Source organism: Polyodon spathula, chromosome 26, assembly GCF_017654505.1.
Source record: "Polyodon spathula isolate WHYD16114869_AA chromosome 26, ASM1765450v1, whole genome shotgun sequence".
Taxonomy (NCBI): Eukaryota; Metazoa; Chordata; class Actinopteri; order Acipenseriformes; family Polyodontidae; genus Polyodon; species Polyodon spathula.
In genome coordinates, this window is record NC_054559.1 from 20,695,825 (window position 1) to 20,710,514 (window position 14,690).

Sequence of the window (14,690 nt, forward strand, 5' to 3'; positions counted from 1 at the left end):
TGTAGACTGTATTGTAGACTGTGCTGTAGACTGTATTGTAGACTGTGCTGTAGACTGTATTGTAGGCTGTATTGTAGACTGTGCTGTAGACTGTATTGTAGACTGTATTGTAGACTGTGCTGTAGACTGTATTGTAGACTGAGCTGTAGACTGTATTGTAGACTGTATTGTAGACTGTGCTGTAGACTGTATTGTAGACTGTATTGTAGACTGTGCTGCAGACTGTATTGTAGACTGTATTGTAGACTGTATTGTAGACTGTGCTGCAGACTGTATTGTAGACTGTGCTGTAGACTGTATTGTAGACTGTGCTGTAGACTGTATTGTAGACTGTATTGTAGACTGTATTGTAGACTGTGCTGTAGACTGTATTGTAGACTGTGCTGTAGACTGTATTGTAGACTGTATTGTAGACTGTATTGTAGACTGAGCTGTAGACTGTATTGTAGACTGTATTGTAGACTGTGCTGTAGACTGTATTGTAGACTGTATTGTAGACTGTGCTGTAGACTGTATTGTAGACTGTATTGTAGACTGTATTGTAGACTGTATCGGCCCTCAGATCCCCAGCAGTGAATATTCCATACTGTTTTGTAGGAAGTTTATCCACATTACAGGATTGATTACCATGATGTCCCTCATATTCCTAGTGTCTCAGTGCGTCTCTGTGTCTCTCTGCCTCCCCGTGTCTCTGCGTCTCGTTCTCTGTGTGCATGACGTCACTGTTTGAAACCTGATGATCAGGAAGTGAAGTTTGATGCCTGTTAACTGGATTGGAGTGGCAGGCATGGTGTTTGTGAGACTCTGGTTCAGCACACTGCAGGCAGCCTCTGCACACCTGTGTGATGTGACACTACATTTCTCCTCTCTCTCTCTCTCTCTCTCTCTCTCTCCCTGCAGGAGCACAAGCGATACTGGACAAGTCTGATCGGAGACACTCTGTTCTTCTTCAATAGCTCCAGGGACACCAGCGTGAGTCCATGCCCAGGCAGTCCACTGTTCACATTTCATACAGATAATATTACAGTGCTGTATTCATGCATTCGTTGTGTCTGTGTCTCTCTGTGTGTCTGTGTGCAGTATGTGGAGAAACTCTGTCTGTCTGGCTTCCTGTCGCTGGCTGATGACAACAGCCGAGACAAGAACCTGGGGGCGGGGCGACTGACACTGAAGATGCGAGACGGAGAGTTCCGACTGACGGTGAGTCGACGCCCACATGAGAGTGCATTGTACCATTCATCTTCCAGGCTAGTGATTGTAACTCTGCCTGCCTGTCTGCCTGTCTGTCTGTCTGTCTGTCTGTGTGTCCCTCAGGTTCCCAGTCTGGAGGCCCGGGAGGTGTGGAAGGGATTCATCTACACTGTCGTTGACGTGAGTCTCACTGTCACTCACTCTCTCACTCTCACTCTCGCTCTCATTCACTCTCGCTCTCTCACACTCACTCTCACTCTCTCTCACTCACTCTCGCTCTCTCACTCTCTCTCTCACTCGCTCACTCTCGCTCTCTCACACTCACTCTCTCTCTCACACTCACTCACTCTCTCACTCTCACTCTCGCTCTCATTCACTCTCGCTCTCTCACACTCACTCTCACTCTCTCTCACTCGCTCTCTCACTCTCTCTCTCACTCGCTCACACTCACTCTCACTCTCTCCCACTCACTCTCGCTCTCTCACACTCACTCTCTCACACTCACTCGCTCTCTCACTCTCACTCTCGCTCTCACTCACCCACTCTCACTCACTCTCGCTCTCCCCCACTCTCGCTCTCTCACACTCGCTCTCACTTACTCTCCCCCTCTCCCTCACTCAATCCCTCAATCTCCCCCTCATTCCCCCTCTCTCAATCCCTCTCCCCTGCTCCCCCTCTCTCCCCCTCACTCAATCCCTCTCTCCCCTGCTCCCCCTCTCTCCCTCACTCAATCCCTCTCTCTCCCCTGCTCCCCCTCACTCCCCCTCTTCCTCTCTCCTCTTCTCCCCAGCTCGCTGTGCCCCACTCTCTCACTCTGCTGCCCGGTCAGATTCACCAGTTGCAGGAGGTCCTGTCAGAGGAGAAGAAGCGGCGCAGGAAGCAGGAAGACAGCGTGGCTCCCCCCGCAGACAGCCCAGCAAACTGCTCTGAGCAAGAGACAGAACTACCCAGGTAGGTGCAGCAGCATTCACTGACCAGGCAGCCAAGAAAATGCAATTACACACACCCACCACCAGGTAGCGCCACACAACTGCACCGGCCCCTTTTTTTTCAGCAATTTTCAGTGCAACAAACCGCATCGCATCAGATTTCTCAAATTTAATGACAGACCCCTCCTCTCACTCACCCTGCTCCTGTGCCTCTCAGCCTCCCTCCTCTCACTCACCCTGCTCCTGTGCCTCTCAGCCTCCCTCCTCTCACTCACCCTGCTCCTGTGCCTCTCAGCCTCCTCTCACTCACCCTGCTCCTGTGCCTCTCAGCCTCCCTCCTCTCACTCACCCTGCTCCTGTGCCTCTCAGCCTCCCTCCTCTCACTCACCCTGCTCCTGTGCCTCTCAGCCTCCCTCCTCTCACTCACCCTGCTCCTGTGCCTCTCAGCCTCCCTCCTCTCACTCACCCTGCTCCTGTGCCTCTCAGCCTCCTCTCACTCACCCTGCTCCTGTGCCTCTCAGCCTCCCTCCTCTCACTCACCCTGCTCCTGTGCCTCTCAGCCTCCCTCCTCTCACTCACCCTGCTCCTGTGCCTCTCAGCCTCCCTCCTCTCACTCACCCTGCTCCTGTGCCTCTCAGCCTCCCTCCTCTCACTCACCCTGCTCCTGTGCCTCTCAGCCTCCCTCCTCTCACTCACCCTGCTCCTGTGCCTCTCAGCCTCCCTCCTCTCACTCACCCTGCTCCTGTGCCTCTCAGCCTCCCTCCTCTCACTCACCCTGCTCCTGTGCCTCTCAGCCTCCCTCCTCTCACTCACCCTGCTCCTGTGCCTCTCAGCCTCCCTCCTCTCACTCACCCTGCTCCTGTGCCTCTCAGCCTCCCTCCTCTCACTCACCCTGCTCCTGTGCCTCTCAGCCTCCCTCCTCTCACTCACCCTGCTCCTGTGCCTCTCAGCCTCCCTCCTCTCACTCACCCTGCTCCTGTGCCTCTCAGCCTCCCTCCTCTCACTCACCCTGCTCCTGTGCCTCTCAGCCTCCCTCCTCTCACTCACCCTGCTCCTGTGCCTCTCAGCCTCCCTCCTCTCACTCACCCTGCTCCTGTGCCTCTCAGCCTCCCTCCTCTCACTCACCCTGCTCCTGTGCCTCTCAGCCTCCTCTCACTCACCCTGCTCCTGTGCCTCTCAGCCTCCCTCCTCTCACTCACCCTGCTCCTGTGCCTCTCAGCCTCCCTCCTCTCACTCACCCTGCTCCTGTGCCTCTCAGCCTCCCTCCTCTCACTCACCCTGCTCCTGTGCCTCTCAGCCTCCCTCCTCTCACTCACCCTGCTCCTGTGCCTCTCAGCCTCCCTCCTCTCACCCTGCCCCTGTGCCTCTCAGCCTCCCTCCTCTCACTCACCCTGCTCCTGTGCCTCTCAGCCTCCCTCCTCTCACCCTGCTCCTGTGCCTCTCAGCCTCCCTCCTCTCACTCACCCTGCTCCTGTGCCTCTCAGCCTCCCTCCTCTCACTCACCCTGCTCCTGTGCCTCTCAGCCTCCCTCCTCTCACTCACCCTGCTCCTGTGCCTCTCTCCCTGCAGATGCTTCAACAAAGTGTCCCGGACGGAGGCAGAGTCTCTCCTGGAGAAATACCCGGACTGTGGGAACCTGTTGCTGCGCCCGGGCAGAGACGGGCAGAGCTATGCTGTGAGCACCAGAGAAGAGCTCAATGGGTAAGAGGAGAGGGAATAGGTTTTGGGGGGGTGATTGAGAGCAGACTGTAAGCTGTTCCTGTGTTGCAGGTCTTCGGTGATGAAACACTACCGAGTGGGGAGGCAGGGCCCAAGCTACCTGATCGAGGTGGAGAATCCTGTGAGTCACAGAGCGCCCCTCGCACACTGTCACACTGTCACACTCTCACTCTCACTCTCAGCGTCACACACACTCCTGCACTCGCAGTGTCACCATGGCTCATGAACCCCTTCCCTGTCCCTCAGATCTCGTGCTCCTCTCTCAGTGACGTGGTGAGCTGCTTCGTAGAGAAGACGGACCGCACCCTGGTGCCCTTCATCCTGCAGGAGGACTACGAGCACAGCATCAGTGAGTCCCGAGACACTGTTCTCTCATCACGTCACTCCCATAGTGCTTAGGAAGGCCTGTCTGTCTGTCTGTGCATTGCAGACCTGCTTGCTTGTCCTACAGCAGGAGGGTAGCAGGCTGTTCCACTCTCTGCGCTCCCGCCCTGCTCTCTGCTCACTGTGTTTTCCCGTCTCTTCAGGTTTTGTTCAGTTGGAGAGAGACAGTGGGGAGGACACTGTGCAGCGCTCCCGAGCGTTCTCGAGCCCCAAACCGCCCCTCCTGCCCAAAAAAACAGGTAACGCTGCTCCCCGATACCCCCCCTCGTCTCTCCACTACCCTCTGCAGCCCCAGCCATCGATCTCGACCCCCAAACTTCACCTCCCAACCAGAAAAAGCAGGTAACCGTGTAAAAAAAAAAAAAAACAGGTAACACAGTATAAGGACTGTGTGTGACAGTGACATGACAGTGTGTGTGTGTGACAGTGACAGTATAATGACAGTGTGTGTGACAGTGACAGTGTAATGACAGTGTGACAGTGTGTGACAGTGACAGTGACAGTGTAATGACAGTGTGTGTGTGTGTGACAGTGACAGTGTAATGACAGTGTGAGTGTGACAGTGACAGTGACAGTATAATGACAGTGTGTGTGTGACAGTGACAGTATAATGACTGTGTGTGTGTGACAGTGACAGTGTGTGTGACAGTGACAGTGACAGTGTAATGACAGTGTGTGTGTGTGTGTGACAGTGACAGTGACAGTGTAATGACAGTGTGTGTGTGTGTGACAGTGACAGTATAATGACAGTATGTGTGTGTGTGACAGTGACAGTGTAATGACAGTGTGTGTGTGTGTGACAGTGACAGTGTAATGACAGTGTGAGTGTGACAGTGACAGTGACAGTGTAATGACTGTGTGTGTGTGTGACAGTGACAGTGTAATGACAGTGTGTGTGTGTGACAGTGACAGTGTAATGACAGTGTGTGTGTGTGTGACAGTGACAGTGTAATGACAGTACAGTGACAGTGTAATGACAGTGTGTGTGTGTGTGTGACAGTGACAGTATAATGACAGTGTGTGTGTGTGTGACAGTGACAGTATAATGACAGTGTGTGTGTGTGTGTGACAGTGACAGTGTAATGACAGTGTGTGTGTGTGTGTGACAGTGAATGACAGTGTGACAGTGTGACAGTGACAGTGTAATGTGTGTGTGTGTGTGACAGTGACAGTGAATGACACAGTGACAGTGTAATGACAGTGTGTGTGTGTGACAGTGACAGTATAATGACAGTGTGTGTGTGAGTGACAGTGACAGTGTAATGACAGTGTGTGTGTGACAGTGACAGTGACAGTGTAATGACTGTGTGTGTGTGTGACAGTGACAGTGTAATGACAGTGTGTGTGTGACAGTGACAGTGTAATGACAGTGTGTGACAGTATAATGACAGTGTGTGTGTGACAGTGACAGTATAATGTGTGTGTGTGACACAGTGTGACTGTGTGTGTGACAGTGTACAGTGACAGTGTAATGACTGTGTGTGTAATGACAGTGACAGTGTAATGACAGTGTGTGTGTGTGAGAGTGACAGTGACAGTGTGTGTGTGACAGTGACAGTGTAATGACAGTGTGTGTGTGTGTGACAGTGACAGTGTAATGACAGTGTGTGTGTGTGTGACAGTGACAGTATAATGACAGTGTGTGTGTGACAGTGACAGTGACAGTGTAATGACTGTGTGTGTGTGTGACAGTGACAGTGTAATGACAGTGTGTGTGTGTGTGACAGTGACAGTGTAATGACAGTGTGTGTGTGTGTGACAGTGACAGTATAATGACAGTGTGAGTGTGAGTGTGACAGTGACAGTGTAATGACTGTGTGTGTGTGTGTGACAGTGACAGTGTAATGACAGTGTGTGTGTGACAGTGACAGTGACAGTGTAATGACTCTTGTCAGTGTCAGCCCCTGCTCTCCTCTCCAGGTCTCCCCTCTCCTCGGGCTTCACTTCCCATCCTGTACACCGAGCCAGAACCGGAGCCGGAACCAGAACTGGAGCCGGAACCAGAGGAAAACATTTACCTGAACGACTACTGTAAGAGCAACAAGCTGTCTGTCTGTCAGTCTGTCTGTCTCTGTATTTACCTGTCTCTTTTTACCTCTCAGTGCCTGTGTGTCTGTCTGTCTCTGTATTTACCTGTCTCTTTTTACCTCAGTGCCTGTGTGTCTGTCTGTCTGTATTTACCTGTCTCTTTTTACCTCTCAGTGCCTGTGTGTCTGTCTGTTTCTGTATTTACCTGTCTCTTTTTACCTCAGTGCCTGTGTCAGTCTGTCTGTCTCTGTATTTACCTGTCTCTTTTTACCTCTCAGTGCCTGTGTGTCTGTCTGTCTCTGTATTTACCTGTCTCTTTTTACCTCAGTGCCTGTGTGTCTGTCTGTCTCTGTATTTACCTGTCTCTTTTTACCTCTCAGTGCCTGTGTGTCTGTCTGTCTGTATTTACCTGTCTCTTTTTACCTCAGTGCCTGTGTGTCTGTGTGTCTGTCTGCTAACCTGTGTCTGTAAATCTGTCTGTCTGCAGGTAATGCTCAGAGTGTGGAGGACACTGTGAAGAGAGGTCAGGCTAACCACTCCCCCCGACCCCCCCTGCTGCCGCCCAAACCAGGTAACCTAAGTAGGGGTTGGGGTTGGGTTGAGTTTGGAGTTGGGGTTGGACTTTGGGTTGAGGTTGGAGTTGGGGTAGGGGTTGGGGTTGAGTTTAGGGTTAGGGGTTGGGGTTGAGTTTAGGGTAGGGTTAGGGGTTGGGGTTGAGTTTAGGGTAGGGTTAGGGGTTGGAGTTTGGGTTTAGGGTAGGGTTAGGGGTTGGAGTTGGGTTTAGGGTTGGGTTAGGGGTTGGAGTTGGGGTTGGGTTGGACTTTGGGTTGAGGTTGGAGTTGGGGTAGGGGTTGGGGTTGAGTTTAGGGTAGGGTTAGGGGTTGGGGTTGAGTTTAGGGTTGGGTTAGGGGTTGGTTGGGGTTGGGGTTGAGTTTAGGGTAGGGTTAGGGGTTGGGGTTGGGTTTAGGGTAGGGTTAGGGGTTGGAGTTGGGTTTAGGGTAGGGTTAGGGGTTGGAGTTGGGTTTAGGGTAGGGTTAGGGGTTGGGGTTGAGTTTAGGGTAGGGTTAGGGGTTGGGGTTGAGTTTAGGGTAGGGTTAGGGGTTGGGGTTGAGTTTAGGGTAGGGTTAGGGGTTGGAGTTGGGGTTGGGGTTGAGTTTAGGGTAGGGGTTGGAGTTGAGGTTGGGGTTCTCCCTCAAAATGGACAGTCTTCTTCATGTTTATTTAATTGGTTTACTCTCCTCTCTGCTTCATTTACAGCTCTGACGAAGATGAACCCATTCAATACTAAGAGTGAGTTTCACTTTATTATTTCATGCGTTGTTATTTCACACTATATTCAAACTGGATGATTAATGATGTCATGCCCCCCACAGCTCCCGTGAAGCCCCCCGTGTGTCTCAAACCCAAACCCAACCAGCGTCCCCCCTCTGAATCCATGGCAACCATGAAGCCCCTGTTACCACAGCAATCACAGCCCAACGAGATGCTGCTGCACAGTGAGTGACATCATCACACTGCAGGAGGCTGGAGCTGCCTGCTGTCTAACCCCAATCCTCTCTCTACTGCTGTGTCTCTGTGCATTCTCTGTCTCTTTGCATGCTCTCTGTGCATGCTCTCTGTGTCTCTGTGTCTCTGTGCATGCTCTCTCTCAGCCCGTCTCTATGTCTCTCTTTCAGCCCGTCTCTCTGTCTCTGTCTCAGCCCGTCTCTCTGTCTCTCTCTCTCGCAGGTGTTTCAGAGGAGCTGCGTGAGAAGCTGCTGCAGAGGCGAGTGAATCTCAGCTGAGAGACGGGGGCCGACGGGGCCCGGGACACAGTAATAGAGTGAAAGAGAACATTTTAAATGATGCTGCCACTGAACAATGCTCCACAAAATGACAAAGCAGCCTGTCCTGAAACAAGGACAAGGGCAGTGAAACGGTTAAAGCTCTGGTGCACAACTCAGGTCATGGAGGGCCGGGGTCCCTCCTGGTTTTTGTTTTAACCATACCCTAAATTATTTAATTGGACCAATTAAGCTTCTAATAAGAGCCAATAAAGTAGTTTAGGGTGCAGCTGGAATAAAAGCCTGCAGAGACCCCGGCCCCCCAGGACTGAGCTGTGCCCCACTGGGTTAAAGCATCTCGTTTCTGCTACACAGTAGAGCGCCACGCAGGCTTGATAACGTGTTGCTGTAGCGCTGCTCCTCTGAGCTCTTGAGTGAACTCACTGCTTCTCTCTGAGTTTAGAAGCTCTTCTGATTCACCAGGACTGAGCAGCTGGGCAAACGGGTTCCTGTTGAGATACACTGAGAGCGACGAGCATCAGCAGGAGCAAACAGAGCACTTCGATGAGAGGATCCACCCTGCCCTACCGTCTCAACCCGCTTTCATGCCCCGCGGTGCCACAATAAGAACGCTGTGCTATTTGTGGGGTGCGTAATCCCCTTTGTATAGGAAACGTTTAAAGGACTCGTGTTAAAAAAACAGTATTGTAAAAAGTGTGTAGAAATTTGGAAGTACAGTATGTGTGTCCTGTATCAATCCATTCCGATTCCAAACGCAATTTGTCAAAAGAAATCAAATACAAAATCACTGAAGTTTTTTCAGCGTTACCTTTGCTTTGCAATGCTGGAATTACACAGAAACACTAACGAATCATCGAGAAGCAGTCATGAAAAAAAGCAGATTTTAATTTGAAGTGATTATTAAAACATTCATGAATCTTATCTCCCCTCCCTGTAAACAAGACTCCTACTACCCCAGGAGCCAGGTAAACATTAATGACTTCCTACTGGTACAGGAAAAACATCTGGAATCGCAGGATTTCATAAACTGAGGATTTCTTGGTGTGGGTCAGTGAACTACAGTTCTTGTCCTGGTTAATCATTAATACATTGAACTGAATTAAATCAGCTGAAATTATAAAATAAATAAAATATATATATAATATAATTAAACACCAACACATGCAATCTGGTATTAGACCAGCAGGTGGCAGCACCTGGTCACAGCAGCACTAATGCTGTTAGTGCTGCAGCTGAGAATTCTACAGGGGCATTGTGACATCATCGCTACAGAACTGCAGAACCCTGGGCCAGTAGAGTAGCCACTAGGTGGCACCATCAATCCCATGAAGTAAATTAAAAATGCAGCAATAGCTGCCTGGGCAGCACGCACACACACACACGCACGCACACGCACACGCACACTAGTGTACTCTGACTGTGTTCGTGTAGTAAGTGGGAACGCACTTGGGGAAGTTCTAGGTGCCGTTCCACACCTACAGGGGGCAGCAGAGGCAGGGTTACACTGCAGCATAGAGCTCACTCTCACACAGCATGGTACTGATTCAAACATCAGGCTGTTTCAGCAGTGTGATCCGGGGGCGGGGCCGAGGGCAGGGGCGGGGCTCACACTCACCACAGGCTGAGTGAACTTGGTGTTGAAGGTGTGGAGCAGCTGCTTGGTGTGAGCGTTACAGAACGAGAGGAGACCTGAAACAACAGGGAGGGGAACAAGAGCTTAATACTCTGCTTGTAGAAGCACTGCCTCTCCCTCTCCCCCCTCCCCCTCCTCATAGCTGCAGTGCACCCGCAGTCTCTCTCCCCCTTCATAGCTGCAGTGCACACCCCTCTCTCCCCCTCCTCATAGCTGCAGTGCACTCCCAGTCTCTCTCTCACCCTCCTCGTAGTTGCAGTGCACGCCCAGTCTCTCTCCCCCAGTCTCTCTCTCACCCTCCTCGTAGTTGCAGTGCACTCCCAGTCTCTTACCCTCCTCATAGTTGCAGTGCACTCCCAGTCTCTCTCCCCCTCCTCGTAGTTGCAGTGCACTCCCAGTCTCTCTCCCCTCCTCGTAGTTGCAGTGCACTCCCAGTCTCTCTCCCCTCCTCGTAGTTGCAGTGCACTCCCAGTCTCTCTCTCCCCCTCCTCGTAGTTGCAGTGCACTCCCAGTCTCTCTCCCCCTCCTCGTAGTTGCAGTGCACTCCCAGTCTCTCTCCCCTCCTCGTAGTTGCAGTGCACTCCCAGTCTCTCTCCCCCTCCTCGTAGTTGCAGTGCACTCCCAGTCTCTCTCTCACCCTCCTCGTAGTTGCAGTGCACTCCCAGTCTCTCTCCCCCAGTCTCTCTCTCCCCCTCCTCGTAGTTGCAGTGCACTCCCAGTCTCTCTCTCACCCTCCTCGTAGTTGCAGTGCACTCCCAGTCTCTCTCTCCCCCTCCTCGTAGTTGCAGTGCACTCCCAGTTTCTCTCTCCCCCTCCTGCACTCCCAGTTTCTCTCTCAGTCTCCTCATAGTTGCAGTTCACTCCCAGTCTCTCTCCCCCAGTCAGTCTCTCTCTCCCCCTCCTCGTAGTTGCAGTGCACTCCCAGTCTCTCTCCCCCAGTCTCTCTCTCACCCTCCTCGTAGTGCAGTACACTCCCAGTCTCTCTCCCTCCAGTCTTCCTCGTAGTTGCAGTGCACTCCCAGTCTCTCTCTCCCCCTCCTCGTAGTTGCAGTGCACTCCCAGTCTCTCTCTCCCCCTCCTCGTAGTTGCAGTGCACTCCCAGTTTCTCTCTCCCCCTCCTCGTAGTTGCAGTGCACTCCCAGTCTCTCTCCCCCAGTCTCTCTCTCCCCCTCCTCATAGTTGCAGTGCACTCCCAGTCTCTCTCTCCCCCTCCTCGTAGTTGCAGTGCACTCCCAGTCTCTCTCTCCCCCTCCTCGTAGTTGCAGTGCACTCCCAGTCTCTCTCTCCCCCTCCTCGTAGTTGCAGTGCACTCCCAGTCTCTCTCTCCCCCTCCTCGTAGTTCCAGTGCACTCCCAGTCTCTCTCTCCCCCTCCTCGTAGTTGCAGTGCACTCCCAGTCTCTCTCTCCCCCTCCTCGTAGTTGCAGTGCACTCCCAGTCTCTCTCTCACCTTCCTCGTAGTTGCAGTGCACTCCCAGTCTCTCTCCCCCAGTCTCTCTCTCACCCTCCTCGTAGTTGCGGTACACTCCCAGTCTGTCTGGCACCGGTCCCTCCAGGCTCCTGGCCTTGTTGTTGTGCTTGGCGGTGAAGCTGACCTGCAGCCAGTTGTTCAGATGCAGACACCAGGAGGCGCTGGTCTTGCCGAGCTGGTCGAACTTCCCGAGGAAGCGCAGCGCGAGGCCGGCCGCAAATGCCTTGCTGTCCTTATCGAAACGCACCTCCCAGTAGTGCTGCCCGCAGGCCAGCACAGTGTCCGCTGGGGGACGGGCCGGAGGAGGCTGGTCAGAGCAACGTCCGGAAATACACACAGAGACACACACTCACACACACACACGCACACACCATGACACGCCCACACACCATGACACGTGCGCACACACGCGCGCGCACACTCGGTGGCTCACCCAGCACAGTGTAGGACTTGGCTGTGAATCGATCCCGGCTCCCCTGTGCCATGGGCGTTCTCTTGGGTGACATCATCATGGCAGACCTGCAGGGGGGGCAGGAGAGTAAATACTGAAGTGAGATAATGAGAGACACGGAGAGCTGTGTGCAGCGAGGGCTCACAATGAGAGACACGGAGAGCTGTGTGCAGCGAGGTCTCACAATGAGAGACACGGAGAGCAGTGTGCAGCGAGGGCTCACAATGAGAGACACGGAGAGCAGTGTGCAGTGAGGTCTCACAATGAGAGACACGGAGAGCTGTGTGCAGCAAGGGCTCACAATGAGAGACACGGAGAGCAGTGTGCAGTGAGGTCTCACAATGAGAGACACGGAGAGCAGTGTGCAGCGAGGGCTCACAATGAGACACAGAGCAGTGTGCAGTGAGGGCTCACGTGGCCGGGGAGTTGAGCGGGGAGGCCGGCCGGGTCTTCATAGAGGGGGGGGTCACTATCACCATAGAAACAGCAGGCAGGTACCCAATGAGTCCCCCTGTCCCCCTCCCTCACCGCTCAGGGTGTAATCGCTCTCTTGGATCCCCTCCACCACCATCCAGGGGTGCTCCTCTCTGCCGCGTGGCGCCCCCTCCTGGTCGGTGCACCGGTACTCCAGGTCGAAGTGCTCGATCTTGGCATCCTCCCCCGGGACGCTCCACACCAGAGTCACGCAGTTATCAGCAACCAGGAACTGGGAGAGATCAATCACAGGGGTCCCAGGGACTGAGGAGAGAGAGAGAGAGCGGGGAGTCACACACAGAGAGAGGGAGAGCAGGGAGTCACACACAGAGAGAGAGAGCAGGGAGTCACACACAGAGAGAGAGAGCAGGGAGTCACACACAGAGAGAGAGAGAAGGGAGTCACACACAGAGAGAGAGAGCAGGGAGTCACACACAGAGAGAGAGAGCAGGGAGTCACACACAGAGAGAGGGAGAGCAGGGAGTCACACACAGAGAGAGGGAGCAGGGAGTCACACGCAGAGAGAGAGCAGGGAGTCACAGAGAGAGAGAGAGAGAGAGAGCAGGGAGTCACACACAGAGAGAGGGAGAGCAGGGAGTCACACACAGAGAGAGGGAGCAGGGAGTCACACGCAGAGAGAGAGCAGGGAGTCACACACAAAGGAAGAGCAGGGAGTCACACACAGAGAGAGAGCAGGGAGTCACACACAGAGAGGGAGAGCAGGGAGTCACACACAGAGAGGGAGAGCAGGGAGTCACACACAGAGAGAGAGAGCAGGGAGTCACACACAGAGAGAGAGAGCAGGGAGTCACACACAGAGAGGGAGAGCAGGGAGTCACACACAGAGAGGGAGAGCAGGGAGTCACAGAGAGACAGAGAGGGAGAGCAGGGAGTCACACACAGAGAGGGAGAGCAGGGAGTCACACACAGAGAGAGAGAGCAGGGAGTCACACACTAACACACCGACACACACACACATATCAGGGAGCCAGGCTGATGAGCACACAGAGACCCTCGATCCCCGGGCCCTCTCACCTGGCAGGAAGGACAGGCTCTTCAGCTGGCTTCGCTCCCGGCTGAAGTCCACCATCAGGTGGCTCATACTGTTGCTGACCTTGGCCTTGAGAGACAGGCGGAACGTGGGTGCCATGGTAACACTGCCGCGGGGGACAGAGAGGGAGGGGCGTTACCACGGAAATGTTTTTTTTTAATCTATTGGCATCACCAGCAGTGATTGATAAATACAAGAATAATGATTAAATGAATAACTGAAGTGCAATTAATGAATGATACAGGATAATAACAGATTGCACAATTACAACTGAAACAGCTGCAGGACCACATGAAAGGATGAAGCACACTTAACTACGCGATGATCGGGTGAGGGGTGCTGGAGACTCAGCAAATACGTGGTGAACACTGCCTCAGAGACAGGGGGAGGAGTCAGAGACAGGGGAGAGTTTACAATACCTATCCTTAATCTGCCTGGCAGCCTTGAGCGAGCAAGCAGAGAGAGAGAGGCGAGAGAGAGAGGGGGAGAGGGGGAGAGAGAGACAGAGAGTCAGTGAAATCACACACACATATTGGCTCATGCAATTCCCAGAAGTCCTGAGCATTGCTTCTTCCAGCTCTGCAGTGCTTTCTAGTGCACAGGACACTGCTGACAGTGGAGAGCAGGGCAGAATCCAAACCCAACCTGGAGGTGCTCCAGTCTGCACTGCACTGCCATCGCTTCAGAAAAAAGTAAAAGTAGAGGAGGCACACACACACACACGCACACACGCACACACACACACACACACACACCTGGTTGAAGTCGTGACTCTCAGCCATGTAACAGACACACGCATGCAAGACCGCGCACCGCATCCTCCTTTCATTAATCCTTCCAATCATTACTGGTCACAGCCTAGCAGCTGTATGCATTCCCACTGTCCGCGGCAGAGCGTCACCCGTCCAGCCCTCGATCTGCAGAGATGTTTTGGAAAACGCTCCGTGCTTAATAAACGCGCGGTCCTTCCAAAGATAACACGCAGCTCTCCTGTCGGGACACTGCACGCTGACTGGCGATCGTGCGGGTCCGCGCTGTCTACAGACTGGCGTCGGCGCTACAGAGTATAGCACTGCCAGACAGCACGGTACAGAGACTGTCACTTCTGTTAGTATCGAGTATGTGAATGTCACGGCTGGCTCACTGTATTTCTATTTCAAGCATCATCTGCGTGTCTGGAACTACGTGGACCTGTCAAAGTAAATTGCCATCCTGTCAATCAAATCTTTGGACATTCTACGTAGGACCCGTGGTCAAAGTTAAATTGACACTGGTCACGATCATCAAAGAAACACCGAGCAACCCCCCCCCACCCCCCCCCCCCCCCCCCCCCCCCCCCCCGGCTCCAACGCGAGTTCCGAGCCGCGACAGTCTTTTTTTTATTATTATTATTTTTTTTTTTTTTTTTTTTTTTTTATTTTTTTAAGGTCGGTTGTTAGAAAATGCTGACAGCTTTGCAAAAAAAAAAAAAAAAAAAAACATTTTAACGCACAGCTCGAATAAATAAAGAGAGGGCTACCTTGCGGTCGCCCCTCCCCGCGTCCCGCTGATTTCTGCACAGTACCAAGGGCGCCTTT

General features: G+C 53.1%; 2 protein-coding genes across 5 annotated transcripts in view; one reads left to right on the plus strand and one right to left on the minus strand.

Moving 5' to 3' along the window:
* LOC121300904 (signal-transducing adaptor protein 2-like) overlaps positions 1 to 8,830 on the plus strand; it is an 11,527-nt gene extending 2,697 nt beyond the window's left edge. The window contains exons 2-14 of one of the 3 annotated variants that reach the window (XM_041229880.1): positions 901 to 972; positions 1,081 to 1,200; positions 1,315 to 1,371; positions 1,982 to 2,142; positions 3,690 to 3,821; positions 3,891 to 3,960; positions 4,086 to 4,188; positions 4,367 to 4,462; positions 6,144 to 6,254; positions 6,739 to 6,822; positions 7,509 to 7,541; positions 7,625 to 7,747; positions 7,980 to 8,830. In XM_041229880.1, coding sequence (XP_041085814.1) covers positions 901 to 972; positions 1,081 to 1,200; positions 1,315 to 1,371; positions 1,982 to 2,142; positions 3,690 to 3,821; positions 3,891 to 3,960; positions 4,086 to 4,188; positions 4,367 to 4,462; positions 6,144 to 6,254; positions 6,739 to 6,822; positions 7,509 to 7,541; positions 7,625 to 7,747; positions 7,980 to 8,035 — 1,218 coding nt within the window. In that variant the 3' untranslated portion in view covers positions 8,036 to 8,830. Of the gene's footprint in view, positions 1 to 900; positions 973 to 1,080; positions 1,201 to 1,314; positions 1,372 to 1,981; positions 2,143 to 3,689; positions 3,822 to 3,890; positions 3,961 to 4,085; positions 4,189 to 4,366; positions 4,566 to 6,118; positions 6,255 to 6,738; positions 6,823 to 7,508; positions 7,542 to 7,624; positions 7,748 to 7,979 lie in introns of those variants that run through there. The other 2 variants (XM_041229881.1, XM_041229882.1) reach the window with 2 other exon arrangements.
* Positions 8,831 to 8,927: 97 nt separating this feature from the next.
* On the minus strand, positions 8,928 to 14,285 carry LOC121300905 (fibronectin type III and SPRY domain-containing protein 1-like). 2 transcript variants are annotated; one of them, XM_041229884.1, is made up of 5 exons: positions 13,533 to 14,285; positions 13,098 to 13,219; positions 12,117 to 12,326; positions 11,571 to 11,656; positions 8,928 to 9,724 (listed from the first exon to the last, which is right to left on the minus strand). In XM_041229884.1, exons 1-4 carry the CDS (start codon positions 13,676 to 13,678, stop codon positions 11,646 to 11,648), a joined length of 489 nt encoding a protein of 162 aa, XP_041085818.1. In that variant the 5' UTR covers positions 13,679 to 14,285; the 3' UTR covers positions 8,928 to 9,724; positions 11,571 to 11,645. The 2 variants fall into 2 exon arrangements, with proteins under 2 accessions (XP_041085818.1, XP_041085817.1); XM_041229883.1 differs by having other exon boundaries at positions 11,571 to 12,326.
* Positions 14,286 to 14,690: the final 405 nt, after the last annotated feature.